This window comes from Puntigrus tetrazona, chromosome 23 (assembly GCF_018831695.1).
Source record: "Puntigrus tetrazona isolate hp1 chromosome 23, ASM1883169v1, whole genome shotgun sequence".
Taxonomy (NCBI): Eukaryota; Metazoa; Chordata; class Actinopteri; order Cypriniformes; family Cyprinidae; genus Puntigrus; species Puntigrus tetrazona.
In genome coordinates this window covers 15,193,766-15,219,778 of record NC_056721.1, presented here as the reverse complement: position 1 = coordinate 15,219,778, position 26,013 = coordinate 15,193,766, and the positions used below count along the sequence as shown (strand labels likewise).

The window sequence follows — 26,013 nt, the reverse complement described above, 5'->3', positions numbered from 1 at the left end:
GGAAAAACTACAAACGCATGAGCGCCAGTTAGCTCCTGACACAAGAACTACAGCTCCCCCAATAGACATGCGCAAAAGTCCTCCTTAAAGCCTTTTAAATTTACGTGCAAAATGGCTGCACAGGTCGATCTACTGCGCGTCAAAGTAGAGAGGAGAAGAGCAGGTGACAGCTTCGACAAAGCCGCCAAAGAGAAGAAAAAGAAGAAAAAACGAGAATGTTCGCCGTCCGATGACAAGCGCGAGAAAGCGGAGAAGGAAGCGAAGAAAATAAAGCTACATCACCACCAACACCATCACCAACATGCCCAACAACGAGCGCATCCACCGCACCAACAACAGAACAGCCAAGCGCGCAACTTCAGCAAAGAGCAGGCACCTGTGCAACACCGCCATCACAACCATCATCACCATCACAGCTCCAAGAAAGAATTACCTCCGGGATGGCCGCCGCGCAAAGTGACACCAGCGGCGGCTCACGTCCTGAAGACAGTCCTGCCGCCTTCCCCGCTCTTCACTTTCACGCCGCTCAAAGTAGCGAAGGCCGAGACCCCCAACAACAAGCCCAAACACATCGAGAAGGACGCCAAACTCAAGCCCAAGAAAGAAAACGCCGAGGCGAACGTCAAAGTGGGCGAATGCAAGAAGAAGAAAGGTAACTTTTAATAGCGTTTAGACGGAAGCCGGGCGGTTTATATTCCTGGCAGCCTTCCAACTTGAGAAGTGAACGAAGAAAGTGCCGTTAGCCTCCGCTGCTAACCCATGCGCGAGCACGCCCCATTCACGAGAGCTCCGTGTACGTGCGAACGAACGGAATTGCTACGTTTCATGAGAAGAAACTTTTCACCGCTGTCAAAAGAGTTTTTGAATAAAATGCGACCAAACGCCTTTTCGCTGTGTAGTGTTAGTGGCGTTCCCTTTACGGCCGTCGTGTTTACTGTTTACTAAACTCGCTGTAACTAAGCTGATCTGTAATTTCACAAACACAAGTTACACGATACTAGTATGGCTTTTAAGTAACACTATATCATAACCATGCCGTGTTTATAGACAGAATACGTTGCTGTTTTGGCGTTTCTTGGTAACGTTACCATATATACTAAGTAGGGTAATCACTTGCACTTCACTTGAAGTTGCTTTTAGTCGTCTTTACGCAATGTTTATTGCTGCACAGAACGCGTGCTTTCACACACCTAATACAACTGCATGCTTTGATACCAGAGGCTAATGTGGGTCAGAGTGAACTTAATTTAGCCTGTCTTTTATGTGCCATTATCTCTTTACATAGATTTTCGAGCAGGCACTGAGCAGCCTTAACTTTGTGTAAAGAGTTGAAAACGCAGAACCAGATTATTACCGTCTATCATTGTGACATGGAACCACTAAACTTTTTTTTTTTTTTCTTTTTTTTTGTAAGAATGAATGGGTCGGGTAATAACAATGGTAGAAATTGTTATTGTTCCCAGAATAAAATTGGTATAAATGTAGTATTAAATATGAAGTAATAGAGAGTGTTACAGAGAACTTATTTCAGGACCCCCAAATCCAATATTGCTGGACTTAGTAGTATCTAAGAACATTTTAAACATAAAAATAATTTTCATGTTTACAGTTTTACACGGGTAAAGGCTTTAGAAACAGTTGATAGTCTAAGTTCTACCATTTCTGCTGATCGTTTCAGAGCTCCATAATGAGAATGGCAAAACCCAGACTTTGGAGAAGTACCTTCTAAAGAAAAAGAAAAGAAGCGGCATCGTGAAGATGAGCGTGGCAAGAAGTTCTTGCGTACACAACAAAGAGGTCCAGGCGCTGTGTATGCGGGATTGGCAGAAGATGCTCAGCCTTCTTCTGAAGACCCTCTGTTGCATGCGTACATTAAAGATGAAAAGCCGTGTCCGGGCTTAGGTGAGTGTCAAACTCCCAAAGCCGAGAAGAAGTCGTTCCTCTACTTTGAGACCACTTCATCCGCAGCTCGTGGCTTCAGACCAACACGTCCTTCAGCAGGCTGATCCATGAGGAAAAGCAGCCCAGCGGGGCGTGTGTTCACACGCGCTTACGCTGATGAGCTGTCTTTACTGCGACCGGGAGAAACTGAAAGATTCGCTCAGGAGTTTCTGGATCTTGCCTTTGCTGAACACCTAAAGGAGCCGCCGCTACGCGCACACTCGCAGTGGTGCACGGAGCGGCTGCCTACCTGCCCGATTTCTTGGACTACTTTGCCTTCAATTTCCCAAATACACCTGTCAAGATGGAAATCCTTGGTAAAAAGGACATCGAGACCACCACGATTGCCAACTTCCACTCCCAGGTAGGTTGATGCTTTGCACTTTGCATTAATTTTGCGTTGTGCGTGGCTTGTTTTGTGAGGATATATTTGGATATGCAGCCATATCGACTCATTTTCCCCCTTTTAAAGGACTTTTAAAGCAGGTGCATTTATTTACACGAGTCAGGTGGCTAGAAGGTGGCAGTTCAAAGTACATTAACAGCCGTGAGTGATGTAGACATAATTTACTCTGCTGTCTCAGAGATTCAACAAACTGAAAGTGTTGCATTCATTGCCATAACAAACAGGAGAATCGCAGTTCAGTCAATTTATTTTTGTGTTATGGCTTAAAAACCATATTAGTGTAAATCTTGTTATAATTCTTTAAGAAGTAAAGCAATAATGACATGAATTAAAAATGTCACTTACTGAATGATTTTTTTTTCCAGATGATACAAACCAATTAAAAGAGTTTTAAAACTTAAAAGAGCCTGAGCATTTAAAGCAGCAAACAACATGACTGTGGCTTGTGCATCTCTGTATCAAAAAACGTAAAAAAAAAAAGACGTACTGAAGTTTTCATTTAGGATCTTTTCAGTTTAGGTTTTTCTTTTTTTTTTAATGCACACTAAGGTAAAGCATGTGTTTTAGGTTGTTTCCTGGATCTGAAGTGCTTTTGTGTTGCAGGTGAGCCGAACGTACTGCTCTGGGACGTATAGAGCTGGTCCCATGAGGCAAATTAGTCTGGTCGGTGCGGTAGATGAGGAGGTGGGCGATTACTTCCCAGAGTTCTTGGACATGCTTGAGGAGTCTCCGTTTCTGAAGGTTAGGACATAATCTCTCACAGATGAATGAGTTTGAAAGGCTTTGGGCTGACTGTGTGTTGTAGTGCAGATGGTGTGTTTCAATGCACTGTGTGCCAGCAGAGTGTCTTACGATCTGAGATGAATGGTGTCGTCTTGCACACTTGAGGATTTTGTTTGCATCTCTTTCCATTTAAAAACGCGATAACAAAAAAAACGAGATTTGTGAGGATTAGTCCAGGTTTATTTGCTGCGAGATATACCATCCAAAAGCTGAAGCTGTCATTACTCCAGTCTCTTTAAAGATTTTCCAGATATGATTTTTTTTTTTAATGATGCAAAGAGTTGTGCTGTTTTTAAAAAAAAATAATAATTCTGTGGCTTTTTTTTTTTTTCAAGAAGCTTGATTTAAAATAAACAACAACATCAGTTTGTTTTAGTATTTTTAATATCTTTATTAAGTATCTTTGATGATGGTAATAATTCTTTTTAAAAAGAAAAAATGACCCGAACTTTAGTGACAATTAAACTTTAGTTGGCAAAATGAACAGACCAAAATACTGGGGAATACATATTTTTCTAGAATAAAATGCACCTTTATATAAGCCAATAATAATGTCATGACTGATTTATATTTACATTTATGATATGTTCCCAATGTCCTGTTTCAATCTGTCCGCAGGAAAGAGAACTCTTCATCCAATTGTTTCTTGTATTCATATTTTCAGACAATAACCAGGGCAAGACTACTGCATTGTTTGAACTTCCTGACTTGGGTTTATTTGTTTACGCAGATGACTTTGCCATGGGGCGGCCTGTCTAGCCTAAAGCTGGACTGCAGGTCTCAGAGTGATGATGGTCCCATCATGTGGGTGAGACCAGGAGAGCAGATGGTCCCCACAGCCGATATGCCTAAATCTCCGTTCAAGAGGCGAAGGTATCACTGCAAAATTGAATTGAATTACATTTAATCGATTAATACAGTTCACGAAAAGCTCACAAGCGCTTTCATTTTGTTTGTAGATCAATGAGCGAGGTCAAAAACTTGCATTATCTCCCGAGAACCAGTGAACCGCGTGAGGTGCTCTTCGAGGATCGGACACGAGCTCACGCTGATCACGTTGGCCAGAGTTTCGACTGGCAGAGTACAGCAGCTGTGGGTGTCCTGAAAGCAGTGCAGTTTGGGGAATGGTGAGCGCAGCCATCTGTCGTGCAGAAACGCATGCACACGGTAGTACATGCAAAAAAGGCGCGTGTAATTAACCAGATAAACTGACCTTTGATGTAATCACCTCATCACACAGGAGTGACCGGCCACGGATAACCAAAGATGTGGTCTGTTTTCACGCTGAGGACTTCAATGATGTGGTTCAAAGGCTTCAGCTAGACCTGTATGAGCCACCTGTGTCCCAGGTAGGAGCTGTGTTACTGCTAACTGGATTGTTGAGCTTGTGTGTTTATGACAGTCATGGGTAGCATGGCAAGTTAAGTTGTGCACGCACAACTCATGAGCAGGACTTTTTTATGGGATGACAATGTTCTATTGCGTTCAGCATTCATTTATTTATTTATTTATTTATTTATTTAATTGTAGCTGATGCAGTGTGTATTTTATGTAGTCCGTTTAAGAGCAAAGTGCGTCAGTGTTTTACTCTCATGGCTCAGCTCACAGTAAATACTGCAAACCTTTTTTTTGATTGAAACCTGAGCCTGTTACACTTTGTTCATATTTGCGTAATATCCCACATATTTGTAGATGGATAATTACAGCATTTCAATCATATTTTATTGAGAAGAGTTTGTAAACCGGTCACAGGCACTTAAAGGTGTCAGTGCAGTTAAAAGCTTGAGGATGCAATTCTACCAGTGAAGAAATTCACTCATTGTATTTTTACTTGTAAAATGATTTATTAGAAATATAATGCAAATAATAAATGAATTAAGCATTTATTATATGCATTAATTTAACAGTAGTAATAATAATAGTAATAATTATTATTAAAAGTATTTATTATTATTATTATTATCCCACTTAGTGTTAGCATTCCTGAGGAATCTCAGATTTTAGAAATTGTTAACTTTGATACTGTTCAAACTGTTAATGTTGAGGCTATTCCATTTATATCAAAAATAGTATTGAACATTAAAACTTCTTTTGTCAAACTGTTTTCACAGCACTTGTTGTCAACAGATCTTTGCTTTTTAATTATTTCTGTTTCAAGAATACTCATCAGCTAAACTGAAGTACAAGAAATTGCAAATATGAGTAACGTAATATTACATGCGTTGGATATCACTATCACAATTTTTTTTTCTCTTCAAGTAAAAGGCAAAGACCACATACAGATAGACGGTATAAAATAGGTCAGCATTCCCATAATGCCCCTCTCTCTACAGTGTGTCCAGTGGGTGGATGACGCCAAACTCAACCAGCTACGGCGAGAAGGCATCCGTTACGTTCGCGTGCAGCTCTGTGACGACGACATCTACTTCATCCCTCGCAACGTGATCCACCAGTTCAAAACCGTCTCGGCCGTGTGCAGCCTCGCCTGGCACATCCGTCTAAAGCAGTACTACTCCGAGGAACAGAAAGAGGAAGAGTCGAAGGACGTTAAGACCAAGGACCTGTGCTCCACATCCTGTCCTCCTCCCTCTTCATCCCCTGTTCACCCAGACACCAAAGTCACCTCTTGCGCTCGGCTACAAGCGGACACGGCACAAGGCGGAGTGGCCAAAACGGACGAACTGGTTTTCCAGAGGCCTGCAACGCCACCCAGAGAGCCTCAGCCCGCACCTCCGCAGCCGGCTAAATCCGCCCACACTGTTCCCGCCGGCCCCGTCCCAGCACCCTGCCCTCTGTCCTCGCCCACACCAGAGCAAATGCTTCCACAGGCTCCCGCCGAGCCTGCATCAGACTCCTCGCTCCACGGCAGCAGGTCTACAGAGATCCCTGAATAACTTCCAGATCCTTTCTTTTGCAGAGGGACGGGTTTTATTTCACCTAACAGACTTGACTGACATTCCGCAGTGTAAAAAAAAAAAAGAAAAAAGGAATATCTGGATTTTGCCTAAAAATGATGAAGACTGTATATTTTTCTTTTTTAGCGTTTGGTTAAGGAAATGACCCCGTGAGTACTTTTTAGGTTTTTCTCAGCCAAAGTATTTAATTTGAAATATATTTTTGCTGATTACTCAGTATTGTTTTATATTTGTTTATATATTATTATTATTAATAATAATAATAATTATTATTATAAATGAGACAAACTATCTCTCAAGAGGACTTTTCATGTTTCCCAGGCGTCATTTGCATCATGGTAACTTCTAATTGGTTTCTACAAACAAAAACAAGGAAAAAAAGTGCCTGTCACAAGTGGAGAGCAGCAATCATATCTTAAAAGAGATGAATAGTCTTATTTTTATTTTTTAATTTTTTTGTCACTGAAATATATGACACATTTAAGCTAGACTAGTGAGTAGGCATCGATTTAAAGTGAGAGATATTTGCTTTTCGTTGATCTTTCTCTGGTTAAGCTTAAAGGAAAATGATTTATTTTTTGAATGACTAATAGCCGTAATTATCAAAGAGGAACTTGTTCGTTACCTCTCATGTATGCAGGAAATAGGATTCGGCCTCCGCAAGAAGGTTGTTCATTTTGTTTGTTCATTTTAATTATTTATTTTTGTCCAAAAGAGTCTTTTTAAGATCATGATCATAAATTAATTTGTCATGTTTGTTTTCTGTCTGTATTGTGTGCAGAAGCCGTTGTGCTTTGTTTTTATTTTTGACTAGGAAGACATGTTCCATCAAGTCCGGATGTTAGCAGAAAACTAGATGGAAATGTAAATAACCAAACCTACACTCAGGGGCAACATACTGATGCCTTTTCATTTGGTCAAGTCTCCTTTTACTTTGCTTTGAAGTTTTATAGCAATCTAATGGATGCGTTCAGATTTGGGGGTTTTGACTGAACCTGTAATTCTGACGTGTTCGTATGAGCTTTACGTAAAGGAAAAGGTCTCTTGATTCAGATGGATCATCTAAACAAGGTTCCATTCAGATTTTACACAACTGTGCTCATGCTATCGGAGTAGTTTTAGAATCACAACGGAAAACCTTTTTAAATCATTTCGGTTTTCTTTATAATGTTCTGAACTTCTGTTTTTGTCTGTCATCGTCACCACTTTTTAAAAAAATGTCCCAAATGACTAATCTTGTTGCTTTGGCCATTTTAAGTTACTTTGTTTCATTTTTATTTTATTTTTCTGAAAATCCGTCACTGCAAATATGAATTAACACAGTAATATACATTAATAAGGCATGAATAAACTCCTGTTTTTCTTGTACAAGAAAACTGTTATCGTATGTTGCTCTTCCCATAATCTGCTACCCAAAAATCAAGCGTTTTATATTATTTATGAGTATAGTAGCAGAAGGCACATGTCCAGTGCTATTGCATAACACTTGTTTCCTGTGTGTTTGAACTGAAGTTGTCCATAGTAATTTACGATAAGCGTTCTAGGGTGACTTTCCCAGATAGTTGGATGACTGCATTTTAGCTTTCACTTGCAGAGTGTAGTTGCGTGTCAGTAACGTTTTTGCACATGTTGATGTGTTTCTTCTGAACGGGATTAAGTCTTAAGCAGGCATTTAGTGTTTCTGAAAGGGTTATGGGCAGTAGTTGTGCTTCTCTGTTGACTCCAAGTATTGCTAATGACTGATTTGAATGTAATTTCACACCAGCAAGCCAATCAGTCTACATTTATTATGGTTTCAACAAATTATCTAATGGCTTTCCCTAATCAAATGCATCCTCTATAAATGAGTGCCTTTTATTGAGTCTATAATTGTCTGCTATTAAGCTAATTGATGTTATTCAAGTTGTACAAAGCATTAATTGTGATGGAATTTCATAAAGTCTGGCAATAAGTAAAGATTGGGTATGTATTATCGTTTAAAAAAAAAAAAAGTCATCACACTTACTCTGTGATACGAATTCTACTTACCCAAAAACAACTAAAGGTGTACCTTTTTAAGCAGCCACCAAACGCCAACAACAAAAGAAAAAATTGGTGGTACATTAACCTAGAGAATTCAAAATCGTGCAATATGAATCAAATCTGCTTCCTATGTTTCCCAGAAATCTTTAATTAGGATTAGTATTATAAAGGCAGGTGTGAAAGCCGAAACAAAAATAATTTTCCCTATAGTATACAATGGCTTTTCCTTAGTTACATGTTCTGCAGTTTAACATTTTAATGAAAGAAAAGATCATTTCCTCCTTTCGCCTAGAATACTTACTCTACTAATTTTTTAAAGACCTTTTTTATTGGTGTCTTTACCAGTAAAATCTATTACGATGAATCTTCCCATATATACCATTTCAGACATGTTTTCAGCTCTGCATCACATTATGCTTTTATACCTTACGGTTTCATGTTATATTGAAATAAACATGTTGTTTAGTGTTCTATGTTTCTTCTGAATTTTGGCAGCTAGTTTTCTTTTTTTGTGTTGATCAGGTATCGATGGTCGTTTGTAATATAGGAAAAATCCACTTAGGGATCAAGGCATGCTCTGTGTGTTTGATTCATTATTTGCTCTGTTTGATATTTGTATAAAGGTTTTTGATTTCATTGATTTTAAGGACTAATTAGATGTCATTTATGAACATAGTCAAAGTAATGTTTTGTAAATGCTAAGTTACATTTAATAGAACTGTCACGTGGATCTTTTCAATTGTGTAAAAATGCAATGGAATGCATAGACTTTTTCTGTATTTTTAAATAAACCATTTTATGAGTGTACCAAGAGTTTCACTGTATCAGAAATTGGAAATATAGAAATAAGAAAAAGCAATTTCATCCCTTTCAGATGGCACCAAATGCACTGTGACGAAGTGCATCGATGTGTCACATAGAAAATCTTGATTGGCCTTGGTTACCTGCGGTGCTATATATTATAAAATACATTAAAATGTTACCTATGAGATTATGGAAGTTTCTACTTTTCAGTACATTCATCCCTTGTGTTATCTTGTCATTAGTTACACATCTGCAATAATTTTAATATACATTTAAGTCGCATAAAGTTGCGACGCTCCTTAATATTTAAAGTCTAAAAAGGCAGTTCGCTTGCATTATACCTTTACAAAATGTCAAAGTCATTGATAAAAGCACAGTCTTTATGTATGTCCATCTGCTGAGTGAGGTACGTTGTTGCGCTTCTATCCTTCAAAGCCACAGTGACAGTAAATCATCTTTTCAACTGTCCTGCGAGGCCCTTTTCCTTTTCTTTCACCTTCGGTGTAAACTAGACCCATGTTCCTGGCTTATTTCGTGGGCCTTTTGGTTTCCCAAAACGAGATCCAAAAGCTGTGGAGTAAGCAAAGTGTCACTATGTCACGCACAAGCAAGGAATCAAGAACTGAAGAAATATGAAATAGAGTAGCTCCATCTTGTGGCAGCATTTAAACCTGCTGAACATTAGGTTTGGAAGCGTGTTTGATCATTTATAAATATAATTATGATGGGGTGATATCTTACAAAATAAGAACCCAACAGCGGCACCATAGGGCGGTAGAGCAGACTGAGGCGGGGCTGGAGACTGGCCTGAAGGCGGGGCTGGGGGGCAGGATCGGAGGCGGGGATATTTTTGCTGCAAATGACGAGTACATGATGTTCAGTCCACACACAGCTGCTTATTTTGTTGTTTATTTTAATAGAAATAGCAGTGACTGGCTATTATACGTACTCTTCTGCTTTCCTTTCAAAAACTTGATACTCTGCAAAAAAAGAAAATATGGACTGGCGTGTAATATTTGCTTTTATCAAAACAACTGTTCACATGAGAGGCCATTCACATAGATGTGATGTTACACAGACAGGCAGGTTAGCGTAATGAAAAAAAATAATAAGGGGATAGGGATAAGGTTTTTTTGTTTGTTTGTTTGTTTGTTTGTTTGTTTTAATTTTAGCTACTTTTAACTTGACCACAACGTTTTATGGAGATGATGCAAAAGGCAAAAATATGAGCGCAACAGTCAAACACATTTAGCGCATAACCATGTCTGTGTCTGTGTGAGCGGCCCCCTTTAAAGTGCATTCAAGGCAGGTTATTTTTTTTTAGTATGTGGGTTCAGTGGGAAACATACAATACAACATACATCTGCAACAAGTAACCTAAGTTTTCATGCTTGTCATGCCATGCACTTTTCATGTAAAAAAAATACAGAGACTTTAAATGTGAACCTTGGTCCTGGCCTTGCTGACCAGAGAAGTTTCTCTCCACCCTTATCCTGGTTCTCTGTTGGTCCCGTTGCTTTCGGCTGGCTGCTGGCTGCCGTCTGGAGCTCTGCTGTATTAGCCACAGGGCAAGCAAAACTGAGGATGTAGCAATGCTCATGCAGTTTCGTGAACTGACATCAATCACCGTTAAGGGATCCGTGCTGTCACTCACCTTGTCCTCCAGTTGCTATGGTTACAGCGACAGGCAGAGTCAGCGGAGCCACAGATAGAGTCTCTGTAAAATTAAACACAGCTGTGCACACATAGATCCAATAATAGTGCAGCCTTTTTATCTCCGTTGCGCAGAGACAAACACTACACTGCAGTGTACTCGAGAGAGGGCAAATTTGCTTGTGCGTGTTATGTTGTAATGACACTAGTGATTAAAGTGTGGGAGGACACAATGGAAACACCAGCCTACCTTGTTTTGAACTTTTTGCTCTGACGCTCTGTTAGACAATGACACATTTAGGCAAGAATGAGTCAAGCGCTGAACATGAGAATTAAAAAATAATAACACAGCATTTCTTCCCAGCTTAAATTGAATTAGAGGTTCTTTGCATACGCGTCTGTGTGCTTTATTTAGTGAGCATATAGCATGTAGTAATAGCATAAAGCTAAATGCAACGTAACCTTGCTTCTGCTCCAAGAATGCTCTATGGATGATCTGGGCTGGGAGCTGCCTGACCATTCAGAGGACGTGCCCACTCTCGGTCTGGGCTGCTCTGCCGTAGCTGGCTGACAGGGGGCGCTGCCGTCGGCCACTTTAAAGAAAAAAACAAAACAAAAACAGGTTTATTAATAAATGCACATCAGGTTTTTCTGTATGCTGTAAGATCTGTGTACCGCACCTTTCTCCGTGTGAAAAATAAAAGATTCTGGAGTCCTTTCAGGGAGCGGTGGAGTTATACTTTCTTTATGAAACAAAAGTCGCACAGACGTTTGCATCAGAGAAAATTTACTGGAGATAGTAAATTGAACAATTACACTGGAGGACTGATGCACGGTACCTGTCCCGGGAACCGAGGTGAATGCCTGCTCACGTGGAGCCGGGGCGTGCAGCAGAGATTCTAAATTAAAAATAGGAAGTACGTTTTAAAAAAGAACCTAGGTTATATTAAAACAATCAACCAAGATGACACTGACAGTGACAGAAGTGTTAGCATAAACCTCTACAGGCCACGTGGAATTCTACTTTAAATCTAAAATGTCCTGAGAATCATGTATTAATTATGAGTGATAAATAGTTGATGCTTTGCATGTTCCTGATTGATAACGCGATAGGCTAACCAAAAATGTAGAGACTAAAATCAATTTGGGGGGGGGGGGTTACTGAATGGGCGAATGGAAAAGAACTGGCTGGGATTTTCGATTAATTCTTGTGAATGTTATTCAATTAAACGACTCGTTTGGAGTCGTTTACTGATTCGTTTGGTGACTTTCTGTGTAAGTTATTATTACCAGTAGGTGGCGACCGGCAGGTGTCTATTTAAGTAAGTCGTTAAGTCAGGAGTTTCTATCCAGTGCTTGTATGATTCACTGAGGCTGCTAAACAATAATTGAACAACGACTCCTATCTTAGAAACAAGAAGTAAGTGAACACAAGAACATTCATTAATCATGAACTATTTGACGATAAATATTATTCATTTTGAGCCATCACCTCAACTAGCATTCAACTCAGGTAGCGTTTTGTTTGTTTGTTTTTATTAGTGTTGTAACTTACATTAGGTTTTGTCACCTAGCTTCCTTTCACAAGTAAATCTAATTTTATGGTATTATGTTTGCACTGTAATACAGTCGTTGTTTTTTCAGTCGTTGAAAGTAGACGCATTTTAAATATGCATATAGCATGTTTTCATTTGAGTCACCTAGCTTTAGCAACGGTATATGACTGGAGTGCGGCAGAGTATATTCAAAGGTAAATGTGTGCTATACACTATTCCTGTTAAGTCTTACCTTGAGGATGTTTGTACAGTAGAGGAGGAGGACTGTGACTTGTGATCGGAATAGGACTGAGTGGAGCACATAATGCGGCAGCTAATAAAAAGGAGGTTGTTAACAATGTAGCCAGAATGAATATCTTGCTAGATAGATAGTTAGATACGACTGACTTACCAGGAAGCGACATTCTAAGTTTCAAGCTCTGTAATAAAGAAAACAGACCTTATTTTATTTATGACTTTATTGTTCAGATTGGTGTTGTCTCTTAATATGCTGGAATTATTAATTAGGCTGTACACCCTGCAGTTTCTCACCTTGCTTCTGGACCAAGATCGTTTCTTGTCTGCCTGAGCCTCATTTGATTGCCCAGACCACTCTAGAGATTTTCCAACTCTCATTACAACGTCCTGCGGCTTTTCCTGCATCACGTTTTCTACCAAAGCTGTTGAAAATTAGATGACAGTTTGATAAGGTACAACGAAGTGAGGGAGACATGAAGTTCGTTGTAGATTTATCTTCACATCATTGTCATACCCTCATCTGTGGCCATTTCAAAAGACTCTGGAGTTCTCTCAGGCAGTGGGGGCACAGGTGAAGGTGGGCTGTCTTTTTTAGAGAAAACAGGAACATTTACAGGTCCGTCAAATATTATACTTAAACTTTCAATTGTGCATAATGCTCACCTTTAATGACGCTCTCAGACTCTGAGCTGGCTGGCATCACCAATGTCAACATCTCAGTGTTTTCACTGATATCTGAAAACAACCATATATAGATTTAAAAAAATCTTACTTTTCTTTTAATCGAAAATAATCTGGACCACTATGTATATGTTGTATGTCTTTGCGAGAATGTCAGTTTGTGAGAATCAGTTATTGTTACTATAACTAATAAATAAACACAAATCTATTATAAAAACCATTTCAGTAACTTAACTTAAATTATTGATCATTTTTAATACTTTGCATGATGTATGATTTCATATATAGGCTAGTTGTAACCACAGTTATAAAACTTAACAACACTATATTTAAAGACCTTTAGAAAGTTCCATTAAAACATGTTATAAACAGTGGAATCTGCAGATAGTTTGTTTACAATTATGTAAAAATAAAATGCATTTCAAATACCTTAATCATGCATTTTACATGAAATCAAAACTTAAAATGAAGATGAACTGAAATATTACAAAAATGAAATATAATAAAACATAACATAAAATTAAACTAACATTCAAGTAAAAGCTACTAGATATCAATAAAAATGCTGTAATAGTATATAATAGAATATAAAATACAACTGAAATAGCACAAGAAGGACAGAGACATTTAGATCTTAAGTTGGACTAACCGTTCATTTCATCTGCCAGAATAAATGACTCTGGGGTTCGGTCTGGTAAAGGAGGAGGAGTGTCTTCATCAGATGAAGGTCTGTTTGTACCTATACATAATAAAACACAAGAAATTATCTTAAGTGATGCATCATTAATAGTTTTCAGGAAGCAGTTCCTAAAGTAGCAATGGGATTTCATACCTTTGTCATTGCAGTCATGTGTTGGAAGTTCTAACACCTGATTATTAAGCGTTAAACTAGGTATTGTGAAACAAGGGCTCTCCTTCCACTCATCATGAATTATAGAGTCCATAGCGTTGTGGTTGTTGCAAAGTGGTGGAGACTCGGCCCAAAATAAGGATCTTCCACAGTGTAGCAGACAGTGCTAGGGATGATAGGGTTGTGGTCTGTGGCAGCAGGACTAACATCTTGGTTCTCTGCAAACATCACATGCCTCGTAGTTGGGCTGATGGGATAGTTCGAGCATGCAGCGTGGGTGAGATCAGTGGTAAAGCTGATGGATGGCTCGGCTCTCTGAGATCCACAGGTTGTAAGGTCTGTTTGAGGAGTTGCTGCTATGAACGACCTCTGGTCTGTAATCTGGGTCCATTCACTCTTTGTATTGAGCGTGTCTGCAGGATTGAGTTTTGTGGAGATGACCTCTTGACTGAATGGTTCTGGATGAGGCTGTAGCCAAGAAGGGGCATTGTGTGTGAAGTGATTGAGTACAGGCATTTCCATCTCTTCATTCCTATCAAAACAGTGAAATATTTTGTTATGGTCATAAGGAATACAACAAATATGTTGTATATATATATATCATACATTATATATATATATATATATATATGTATATCAATCATATCACAGCACTTACCATCAGGTAATGAAAAGCTATACACATACTGCATTTCACACACACTTGAACACTTGGGTCAAATACAGGAAATACGGCCGTTATTATTATTTGTATTATTATTATTATTATCTTTAGTAATGTTATTGTAGCAGAAATTGCACACATTAGCTGATAGCGATAGTTTATCTAAATATGTAAATTGATTCACCTGCAGGATGGTGAATAAAAGATGAATATTAAAGTGAGACATTCCCTAATACCTGTGCTCAGTTGAAGCAATGCTGTGAAGTCTGTCCCAGTCTCTGATTCAGAGTCGCTGAAATCCGAGAGCTCACTTCCGCTACTTAAGATCACAGGAGAAAGGGAAGCTGGGACCTGATTAATGATAACATTCAATTGTTCATTGAACAATACAAATGCCATATAAATGCTTTAACTGTTGTATAATAACAGTAAAAATCGTGAGATTTCAGTGGCAACAGCAAAATCGGTGAGAAATAATATTCAGTATTTATACGCTTCCGTAAATAAAGATGAGTAATAATAACCTCTCTGTTTGGTTGATCCATTGCTGCTAGATATCTCTCAAACAGCAATTTTATGGTCCTGTATACTAGTTCGTATTGTTCCTAGGGGGAGAAGAAATTATTACTCTGTAAAATGGAGGCTTTTTGTTTATGATTTTGATTATGGCAATTTAAGGAGAAACCAATCTGGTTACCTTAGTCTGAACCACAGAGGGCCTCTGTGTGCGCATGTCCTTTACCAGTTCAAAGATACTGAAATTCTCTGGTATCATCTAAACAAGATCAGCGCCATGTCAGAATATACATTATATTTTGTCAGTGTAAAGCTTCAGGAAGGTGTTGTGAACTCTCACCTGTCTCTTCAGGAGATTCCAGGTGTAGTCAATGGCACACAAAGCACCTGTTCTTCCACAGCCTGCACTGCAAATTCAAGAGTTTCAACATATTATATTCATATTTATATTTATTATATCCAGTGGAAATTTAAAAAAATCACTAATAATTTAAAAACACTGTTGAAGGTAACCAATCTAAAAAGGAATATCCAATTGTTTTGTCCAATTTTGTTTATGTAAAGTCATTGTAGCTCAGTGCAGATGTTTGTTGAGGTATTTGCTTGCGTAGGTGGTTGACCAACAACATTTCCTGTGCAAAGGTTGAAGGTGGGCTTCTTACGTGGTTACCGTTACAGACAACCTGTTTGTAACATAATCTCGCGTTCATTTCCAACTAATTTTGACTATGGCCACAGTATGATCTCAGACCTATACGATTTACTTTCAACAGTCAGTCCCAGCAGATACAGGCATTTACCTGCAGTGAATACAGATGGGAATCTCGTCGTGATCCTGGTAGATCCTCATGTCCTGCAGCAGCTCCAGGATGGCAGGAATGGAGTCGGGTACTCCGTGATCCGGCCAGTTCACATAGTGCAGCTGCTTCAGTGTCCGAGACACCTGGAAACAACCGGTGCCATATAGACAGGTTTTCTGGTAACCACGGTTTACACATTTTGGGGGTTTTCTTTCGTCACTACAAAACACCTCCAGAAATGTCAGCACCAGTCTGTCTTTATGCAATGTCTGCACCGTCTCTGAACTTTTGACTATTAAGGCTGAATGTTGTATACTCTCACGCAATGGCATTTTCAAGAAGGAGAAAGCATGTATGGGCAATTTGAAGGTCCCCACAACCTAAAGCAGTATTCGTAAAGCTCATTGAACTTGACTGAAGTGTGAACACATCTAGTTCATAAAGCAGCTGTTTAATGGCAAATCAAGACATCAGGAGAAAAAAGATATTTTAAAATTATTCCTAAAAGCAAAGGGGGGAAGCAATAAAAACATTTTAAAGAAATGTACAATCTTTTTGTATAAACTATAAAGACGGTAAAGAATGTTATTCATAGCTGTGCAGTTAAGATCAAAGACATGTTACTTACTTGTTTAAATTTCACCTTCAGCGTCCGTGTTAAATATTCTCCCTTATTCTCATCAGACTCTAGACAAAGTCAAACATGTTCGTAAAATTCTCATTGGATCATTAATCTGCTAATAATAATTAGCCATATATTATTCAATGGTTAGATGAAAGATATATACAAGTGCTAAAAGGTGCAGAAATGACATTTAAGGGATGCATCAATAAAAATATTGTGGTTCACACAATAATATAACTATTTTCATCTATTTAGTCTAAATTAATGAATAAATAAGGTGCTACAAGGTAATGCAAGTATGCAGCACATACTTATGAAGTACAATATGAAACAACGGTGATATTAATATTACATTACTAGGCCCGCTTTCATAGACAGGGTTAGCCTAGGCCAGAATTAGGGCATAGTTTATTTCGTACATCTAGGTCATTTCTTTTAAACATACCTTAGAAAAAGCATTACCGGTGTGCATCTTAAGACAGAATAAAGACACTGACATGTTTTAAGATCAGTGCAAGTTTCCTTCAGTTGAAACAGCTCAGATATACATTTAGTGTAGGAATAGGATTAAACCTTTTCTGTCAAACCAGGGATCAGTGTTTAAAAGATCTTTAACTTTACACTAAATAACTCATCTGTAGAAGAAAAACCTAAATTAAAATTACTGGTAATTCTTTTCTTGGACATATTCGAGAAGTTATCTTCCTAATACCGGTGAAACACATAATAAAACAAATCAAAAACCGCTTAATATTAAAACCAACTTTTCTCAAGACAGATGAGTACTATAAAATGACAAAGGTAGTCTAAATGCTAAATGAAGGCAAATAAGCTGGCACAATGAAAAAACAGGAAATGTGGTGTGAGTGAGGAAAGAGGTGTTTCTCACATAGTGAATGGTAAAGGGCTCACACACGAACACATCGTCCTTTGACTCCGGCCAGTAACGCTCACATTTTTCTGAAAGAAAGAGGAAAGCAGCATTCAATCTGTGTACGCTGTAAAAGTGTATACGCTGAGTGCAAGGCAACACTAATCTGCATCAAATATTTTAAAAGGGTGGGAGCTCAAGATAAAAAAAGAAGTTGAAGAAAATGTCATGCTTGATGCATTGCCTCACCATTCTAAGGCAAGAAGGATGTGGTTATTAAAAATGTGTGTTTTTTTTAACACGGCGACTGTCAACATTTCCCTTATAACACACTATCAGTTACAACTTACTCTTCCCATTTCAAACTCCCGGCAAGCCATCACAATAACCTGCAGAGAGACAGAGGCATTTAGATTTCATTGTGTGAACGCTTCTCCTTGGATCCGACCAAAGCTCATCCGGCAGGTTCAACCTGTTTTCTACAGAAAGTGGAATGTGTGTGAAATGTTCGTAGCTCTCACCTGTACGTTGTATTCCCACAGCATCCTCCAGAAGTCGAGCACAGTGTTTGGCAGCGGGCCTTGTGTGGCGATATACGCCCTAGTGCCCAGCACTCCCTGAAATAAACACAGAACGCATGGCAGACCCCCGGAACAGCGCTGATAGTTATCCTTTAAAGCAGTGTATAGTTCTCTGTGCGTATAAATGCGTGTAGCAAGAGATCTTTCTTGGCGCTTCCTTACCTTAATGAAACTAGCATTGATGTAATCTGTGTCATGCTTGGATGTGACGAAGGAGAGCTTTACTCTGCTGTGATCAACTGTGAGAAAATACAGCCATCAACATCTCTTTATCTTCAAAATCATTTTTATGGTTTTCAAATAACTACTATTTTCACAAATTTTGTGTTAGTCTCCTACATTGCTATTGGTGTTTGTCTTTGCCATCGTCTAATCTGATACAGCGCGGTATTTTAGGGTGTAATATACCCGGACTGCACACATACCGCACCACACATGAAGATATTTTTAGAGCGTTTGTTTTCTAACTGCAGTACATTTCTACAAAAGTTCCTGTCAGATGTTGAACATCTTTACGATTTAGAGCGCTGCTTGAATACTGTTAAAATGCTAACATGAACATCTATCGGACTGTTTTCTCACTTTTATAAGCGACTTACAAATATGGAAACGGCAAGTGGAGGTAATACAGTGAGAAGTGCTAACAATACAAAGTTTTAACCATCGTTCTGGAACAGGAAGAGATTAAGAAATAGTGAAAGGACATACGTTTTTTGCAGTTGTATGTTTAAAAAAAAACAAAAAACGTGTTGATTGTAAATGGTTTAACAGTCAAATTTATGGTTTTGGCAAGTAACAGCTATGAATTGTGTAATTTGATGTGAAAAGCAGTACAAGGACATTTCCCAGAAGTCCCACTGTAATAGTTTATTTTTGTTATGTAGCTGTGCTTCAGTCTGTTGTTAATATTTCTGCCATTATTTCATTTGTTGTGTGTTTCACTGGTGGTGTTTTCTCACCATTTACGTGCGAGCATTAATCATGAATTATGGACAAGCAACTTAAAATTCATCATGGTTTTTTATTTTGCCAACTTATTACAGTATTAGCGGTATATTTTACAGTATAAGCAGATTTTGGTACTTCAGGTTGGCTGGTATTTTAACATTATATTGACTTGAATGAAATATGCGGTTATGTTGTAAATACACATGCATCTATATGACATCCCATATGTATTTTTTAGCCAGATTTTTGACAAGCATATCTGCAGTTTATTTTATTTTATTATTTTTGCAGTGAATGTAAATCTGCTTTTTAAACATGCTATCAGATATTACTATACTTCTGTAATGATCTTTGTGTATAATGTTTAATCAAAATGAGCTCAATACAGTGTATATAGTATATTGATACTCACAGGGAACAATGTCTTTGTATCTGTTCTTCTTCACATTGTCTTGTTTGTCCATGGCTGAGGTGGGGTACGTCCTCTCAGTAGCGGTATTTAATAGACTGTCTCTTCAGTTTCTGTTTTGAACAAGTTTCAGAAGATTCAGTTAGAATTTTTTAATATCTTTTAAAAAATTTTAATAAAAGTTTTATTGCATTCTTTTATCATTTTATTTGAGTTTATTTTCGTTTTTTGCTTATATTGCAAATATAAGCCAAATGTTCAGGGCAGAGATGTTAATGCTCAGATTATTTCAAAAGACAAAGCAGAAAAAGAAAACCTTCCGCGTTTCAAACACTCTTATTTGCCATTCATTTGAAATCTATACTAATTTGAGGCTAAAAGGCAAGTTTGAAGCCCTGTGGTTAAGATCTGTGAAATCTAGATAAGTCTAGTTGTGTGTGTGTGAGGGTGAGTGCGGCTGGCACAATCTTCTGCGTGTGTTTGTGTCTCTTCGCACGAGCACCTTGATGAGACCAAAAGACTTTCCAACCACAGCTAAGCACACGAGAACCTTAAGAGCCCAACAGACAATGAGAAAGAATAGCAATTTGAATAGTATGCATGGGATCTCTGAGTCGAAACAGGCAGGGCTGCGTATGAGGAGCAAACCCAAACCACTGTGGGAAACCCTCACGTTCTGTCCAATAGTTTTGTTCCAGCGAGACTGGACTTTTCTCTACATCTCCGTCTCTTGTGTGGGCAAAAATTGCTAGCCAGCATTGAGGACCAGTAGTTCTGTCCTCGTGTGGTGTGAGCTTAGGTTTCCATGCTTTGTGAAATAGACAGTTTCTCTTCCTGTAAACACTCCATTCGTAAGCGGCTTGAATCACTGTTCTGGCAGCAGTCTTATTTGACAGTGGTTTGAGAGAGATAATAGAGCAGCATATTTTTAATCGGAGTAGGAAGAGACCACTTCATGCGATTGTGAAAGCAGACGGGCCTACAAAGTCTTGCTCATGGCTTGGTTTCACATTGAGAAAATAAGCACTTTATAAAGGCACTTTTTTAAAAGACACTCTAGCTTTCAGGCTTGGCGAAGAGCATGATTTGATCTGTGGGACACGATAAAGGTGTAGTGGTAAAGACAGGCTTAAACTGGTTTGGTACTTCAGGGTTTAGCAAATATGTAGGGATGGCATTTTAGCTAAAGGTACAAGAGTAACACGTATCTCGGTGGAGCGCTTTTAGTATGACTGTCCAGTGTTGTAACCTTCTTTCACAGCAAGGGTTTCAAAACATTTTAATGCTAAGGATCCTAAATGATCACAAAATATACTTCTTAAAATATATTTGTGGAATATTTTCTTTTCTTTTCTTTTGACATGTAATACATGTTATAAATGTTGTCATATGAAGTAAAGATATACATAATATCTTTTAGGAACACTTTTCATATATTAATAACACCACAGTGCTGTTTGAAAACCACAGTCCATCTATCACTGTCGTACATCCTGTTTCACTTTAAGTGCATTTAGTGCACATTAAAGCTTATTTTTATGAAAGTGTCTGGCAAGTAAATAAATGTAAATTATAATACTGACCAAAAAAACCAACCAAACAAAAAAACATCTTACAGGAATAAGCATTTTTGTATTATTTACTTTTGTGTTGCTAAGTTTGAGTCAGCGAGTGACAGCTCAGGATGGGTCATGGTAACTTCCCCTCAGTCACCCTGACTATTCACATGGAACATCTAACAGTTGACATTTCAGGGAACAGCATACGAAGGTTATTTTAGAAACAAATGTTAGCAGAAGTGAGACAAGCGACTACTCTTAAAGTCCTTGTTGTAGACCAGTCCATAGATTCAATAATAAATTAGTTTGATAATAAATAACGACAACTCCTTGTAGAAAAGCCTAGCAAGAGGCACTGTGTTAAAAAGAGGAAGTCCACGCTTAAGCATTTAAACCATTGGCTCAACTTGCCGTCGAGACACGTCTTATTTTTATTGTCGCAGTTCTTTTTCAGTTTCAAACAGCCAGACACGGAATGCAAATAATGTATAAAAAAAAAAAAAAAAAAACAGTTTTGTTTTTAGCTTAGCATACAGCTACCTCATCCAGGTGTATGTTGGCATAGTTTGCGACCCATGTCACATGACTTAAATCTGAGAACGCGTTCTTTTTTCTCGAACGAATCCCTGCCATCTTTCAGAATCATGTTGATTACTTACCAAAAACTCTCCGGCAAAACCATTCTCTGCCCCTTCCTCTTCTGCTTCTTTGCTGGCAATTTTGGCCAATAAGTCCCTCAGAATGTGGGCTTGGGCGTCCATGGCATGATGTGTGACACAGCAGCTCCTTCAGTCATGTCAGAGATAGGGGAGATCGGTGGGCTTCTGAAAGGAGTCCATCTTTCACTTTCTCTCTGTGTGCGTCTGTTGTAGGTCTGTAGCTGAGCTGAGGAACTGTGCGATGTGGCGTCACGGAAGCAGTGGCAGTTCACCGGTTCTGTGGTCAACTCGAAGCATCACTGTGACCCTCTCCGCCCTCCATCTCTCACTTCAGTTTCTCTCGCTTTTTCATTTTGTTGCATGTGTGTTTGTTGTCTGTCTATGGCCTTCTCTTTTTCTCTCTGCCTGCTTGTTTTTTTCTGTCCAGCACTTTGTAGCACGAGGTTTTAGAGCCCATGCCCCCCCACACAGGAAGGTTTTGTGGGTGGGTGCGCGATAGTATGTCAAAAAAAAGTGAGAAAGTCACTTGCTTCATTGCTGAATGCGGCCAAGCCAGTCTGATGACATTTAAAACAACTGTGGATGAACTAGAATTTAGAGAATGCGTAAATGTCGTCAGACTAGACGAGAATACTGTACCTGACATATCAGGCAGTGACAGAGTGTCCCAATTGCAATGTTACATACTTAAAACGAATTTAACACTTTTTTTTTGCTCTCAAAATGTAAAATTTTCCAATTCTTGTATAATTCTTAATTACTTTTAAACAATAATTTGTCACGTGAGAGATGTGCCTCTCTAAAATGTATTATTTTAGGGGTGTGTGTGTGTGTGTTTGTAATCTAATGTATTTTTTTTAGGTTTTCTCCTATGAGGTGAAGAGTAATCTAATATAAAAGAATCCAAGATGATATAAAAATGTGAAGAAAAAGAAAATATTCAATTTGTTGTTACATGATGTGCATTAACAATACATTACATCATGACTACCCAAAATGAAGTTTGTTAAAGCTGCAGGGGGTTTATTGTAAAGCAAATAAATAATCTTTAAAATGTCTTAAATGAATCATTTTAAAATTACATCATGTTTACCTTTATGTCATGCGACTACTAACCGATGGCGTATAATCGTGAACATGCAAAAGTAATACTTCATTATTGACTTATTACTTTAAAATCTATTTATATTATGTGAAAGTTTATATATATATATTACTATTCATTTATTAATCAGAATCTTTTACGCTGGACTTGGAGGGTAAGTCTTCCATCTAGTGGTTGTTTAGTTAAATGACAGTATTTGTCCTTAAAATTACAATCTTTCTACTTTTCACCCACACACATATATATATATATTATTAAACACTTATTAATCCAAATCTTGTACAAAAGGTACCAGGAATGTACGTGCGTCATCTAGTGGCTTTTTGGTAAATTTATGGTCTTTGACCTTTTACTGTATTGCAAAATAATGTGAATGTAACCTGTTGTAACAATTTCCTTTATACACATAACTGTCCAAACTCACCAAAAAAGGTTAGATACTCTGTATTATAATTCTTATTTGAAGGTTTTTGTATGAAGAGTGTAAAGACTGTTTGTGTTCACGTGTACATACAATATGTCAGTATATTGAGAGACCCTACAATGCCGTTTGAAAACCACAGTTTAGCCATGACTGCTTTACATCCTGTTTCACTGTAAATAGCTCACAACAAGGTGCTTCAACACGTAACATAGCTTTCACTCTCTCATGAACAATATGAAGAGCCTGTATATACTGCTTTTAGCACAGAGTAAGTCTCTTTCTACTGATCTATTCACGTGTTTTTTGTTTATCTGCCTTCTATTTTTTTTCTATATTCATTTCTTTTTAAAGTAAATGTACACTTGAAAAAACCGTTTTGGCACGGTTTGAGTTATAATAGCTGCAGTTTAACAAATTGAGATTGCATCACTAATACACATGACCACCAAAATAATGGACTACTTTTAGGCAGGAAATTTTTTTTTTTTTTATGTGCTTTTATGATCTGAACTGGCATCAAATGTCTAAAAACAAGTATGTTTAAAATGTGAGACCAGGGTGGCTTTAAACCTGAATATATGATTGGAGAAATCCTGTGTACCCCACCCAGAGAAAAGTCGTTTTCACTGGAAGGCCCAGTTATGACATTGATTATATTATTTTTTATAATATAAAAAAGAGAGAGATGCACTGAAAATTAATATGATGACTTTTCATTTTATGCCGACATTTAAATGCATTTGAATTAAACAATATATTTCGATAGGTTTTTAAAAATGTTACTTTTTTCTCTTTAGTAAGTGTGCAGCTTAAGTGCGACAACACAAGGATTCAAGCCACAATTGGAAGCACTTTGACAATTACCTGCACCTATAAAGCAAACCAGTATCGATTCAGCAAAAAGTACTGGTGTGCTGGAGACTCCAGATCCTCATGTGAAGTTCTGATGGACACAGATGGATTCACACACGCTGTGTACAGAACACGGGCTCAAATCATTGATGGAGCTTCTAGAGGCCTGACGGTATATATAAGAGATCTAAAGTTAGATGACAGTGGAACTTACTGGGTTGCGATTGACAAAATTTATACTGATCTTATGATCAGGATCCAGGTCACCGTAACAAAAGGTAAGACTTTCATTTCATCATATGCAATGTGATTAAGACCATCTAAAAGATCATTTGTCCAGTGCACCTGTAATTGTTCACAATTATTCACTTTAAGTAAATCTCAATGTTCATTTCAGAGGCTGTAATAAAACCAAATGTTTGGCCTCTCAGCTCCCCCGAGATGACTTGCTGGGGTCAACCATCTGTGTTTCGCTGTAGGAGTGAGAGAGGAGCGGATGTGCAGTACACTTGGTACAGAGTTGGACACCCAAACAACATTGTTCTGCACCATTCCTCTGATCTCTATCTCCATTGTTCAAACATCACTGAAGACAGTCAGCTTTTCTGCTCAGCCTTTAATGACGTCAGCAGCCAGAGAAGCGAATTTGTTTCTCTGCATCTACTTCAGTCTGCAGAAAAGGACTGTGTTTATCGCATCTCATCGAGCGGTGAGATTTACCTGTACATTAAGTTTTTTTCTATTTGCATTCTGGGTTCCTTGCTTCTGACTGGTCAGTCGTGCAATGCAGTGGTCAGTTAAGGTGTATTCACACCAAGAAATATATTGTTTCTAAAAGGTCAAAGAACAATAAGGTTGGAATGACTTTCACACGGATTTTTCCCTATGTGATAATGATAAAAAAAAAATACTCCTGCCAAAACTCAACCACAAGCACACAATCGGGATGCCACAACACATTTGTATAGCATTAAATAACTAAGTAAAAGGCAAATAACTAGAAACAGTGTGCACTTGGATGTGTATGATAAGCACTATCAAAAATGACAGAAACCATGATTGGGAAATAATGTATGAAGTGTGATTAGAAGATTTGTCCCCTTCGTTTACACGGAGAGGGCAGGATTTGTGGCCTGCCACCAGGGGGGCGATCAAAATGTTTTGACTTTAGTTTGCAGGATGTGGACTCCACAAGGGCTTTAGAGCAGTGGTTCTGTAGCCTGGTCCTCCATTAAAGGGCACCTATTATGCAAAATCCACTTTTGCATGTTGTTGAGTTTTATAAATGTGCGTTGGCAGCCTATATCACCCATGTTAATAAAAATTGGCATCGCCCTCTCCGTATTTTTAATTTTCCCATAATATCATGATGTCGCATTTTACAAGCAGACACCTGACCTTCTTCACGCTAGACTAGAGCATGTAAAAGCAGCAAGTAATTGTCTACTAGATACAGACATTATTATGGATGAGCAGTGAGCAATTTCCTGTCTAGAGATGTAGAAAGGACAATCTTAACCCATGTGACATCGGAGTTCAACTGTAATTTTTGAAGCTGCAAGAATATTTTTATGCACAAATAAAACTGAAATAAGCTTATTCAACAATTCATCTCCTCCACATCACCTGGCACCATTTTGGAGAGTATGACGATATATGCACATGCTTTGATCTGAACATAAACAATGCCTGTGTCAGATTATGCGGTGCTGCTGACACACAATAGCATACTTTGTTTACGTTCAGTGGATACTCTCCAAAATGGCACTGTTGTCATGGCCGCTTTAACATCAATGTATCATCAATTCATCAGTTTATTTTCATGTAATGGATTGTAGGTGATTGAATGTCTCAAAAGAATAGCCTACATCTTTTGATTTAGTGAAGGATTGCAGTGAGAATGACCTCAGATGACCTTGTTGTGTTGCTATGTCAGTTGTTATGTACACTATAATGGTGTTCTGTGTACATTAGTTTTACTTGACCTGTGTGGACACATAGTAATAATATATATTGTTATTTTTATGCGGTTCTAAGATATCTGAAGATAAACCTATCTTTCTTGACCAGCTTTCTCTAGCTATGAATGTATAAGAAGCACAACATCACTCTCAACATCCATCCAAGCGACAGAGAAATTCCTGAGCTCTAC

At 38.2% G+C, this 26,013-nt stretch overlaps 1 protein-coding gene and 2 pseudogenes across 1 annotated transcript; 2 read left to right on the top strand and 1 right to left on the bottom strand.

Annotated features, from left to right (window-relative positions):
• The first annotated feature begins 93 nt into the window (after window positions 1-93).
• Window positions 94-6,344, top strand: LOC122328918 (annotated as a pseudogene).
• Window positions 6,345-8,850: 2,506 nt separating this feature from the next.
• LOC122328917 lies at window positions 8,851-21,844 on the bottom strand (annotated as a pseudogene).
• A 473-nt stretch (window positions 21,845-22,317) lies between these two features.
• On the top strand, window positions 22,318-24,662 carry LOC122328567 (CMRF35-like molecule 5). Its single transcript, XM_043224313.1, has 3 exons — window positions 22,318-23,277; window positions 23,807-24,139; window positions 24,259-24,662. The coding sequence occupies exons 1-3, from the start codon at window positions 23,235-23,237 to the stop codon at window positions 24,660-24,662; spliced, it is 780 nt and encodes a 259-aa protein (XP_043080248.1). The 5' UTR covers window positions 22,318-23,234.
• The last annotated feature ends 1,351 nt before the right edge of the window (window positions 24,663-26,013 follow it).

Bases quoted from the DNA above. Each gene is read 5' to 3' on its own strand.
- LOC122328567 (XM_043224313.1), top strand. From the start codon at position 23,235: ATGAACAATATGAAGAGCCTGTATATACTGCTTTTAGCACAGA. The intron at 23,278-23,806 runs GTAAGTCTCTTT...TTTTCTCTTTAG, and splicing joins TATACTGCTTTTAGCACAGA to TAAGTGTGCAGCTTAAGTGC. The intron at 24,140-24,258 runs GTAAGACTTTCA...TGTTCATTTCAG, and splicing joins CCAGGTCACCGTAACAAAAG to AGGCTGTAATAAAACCAAAT.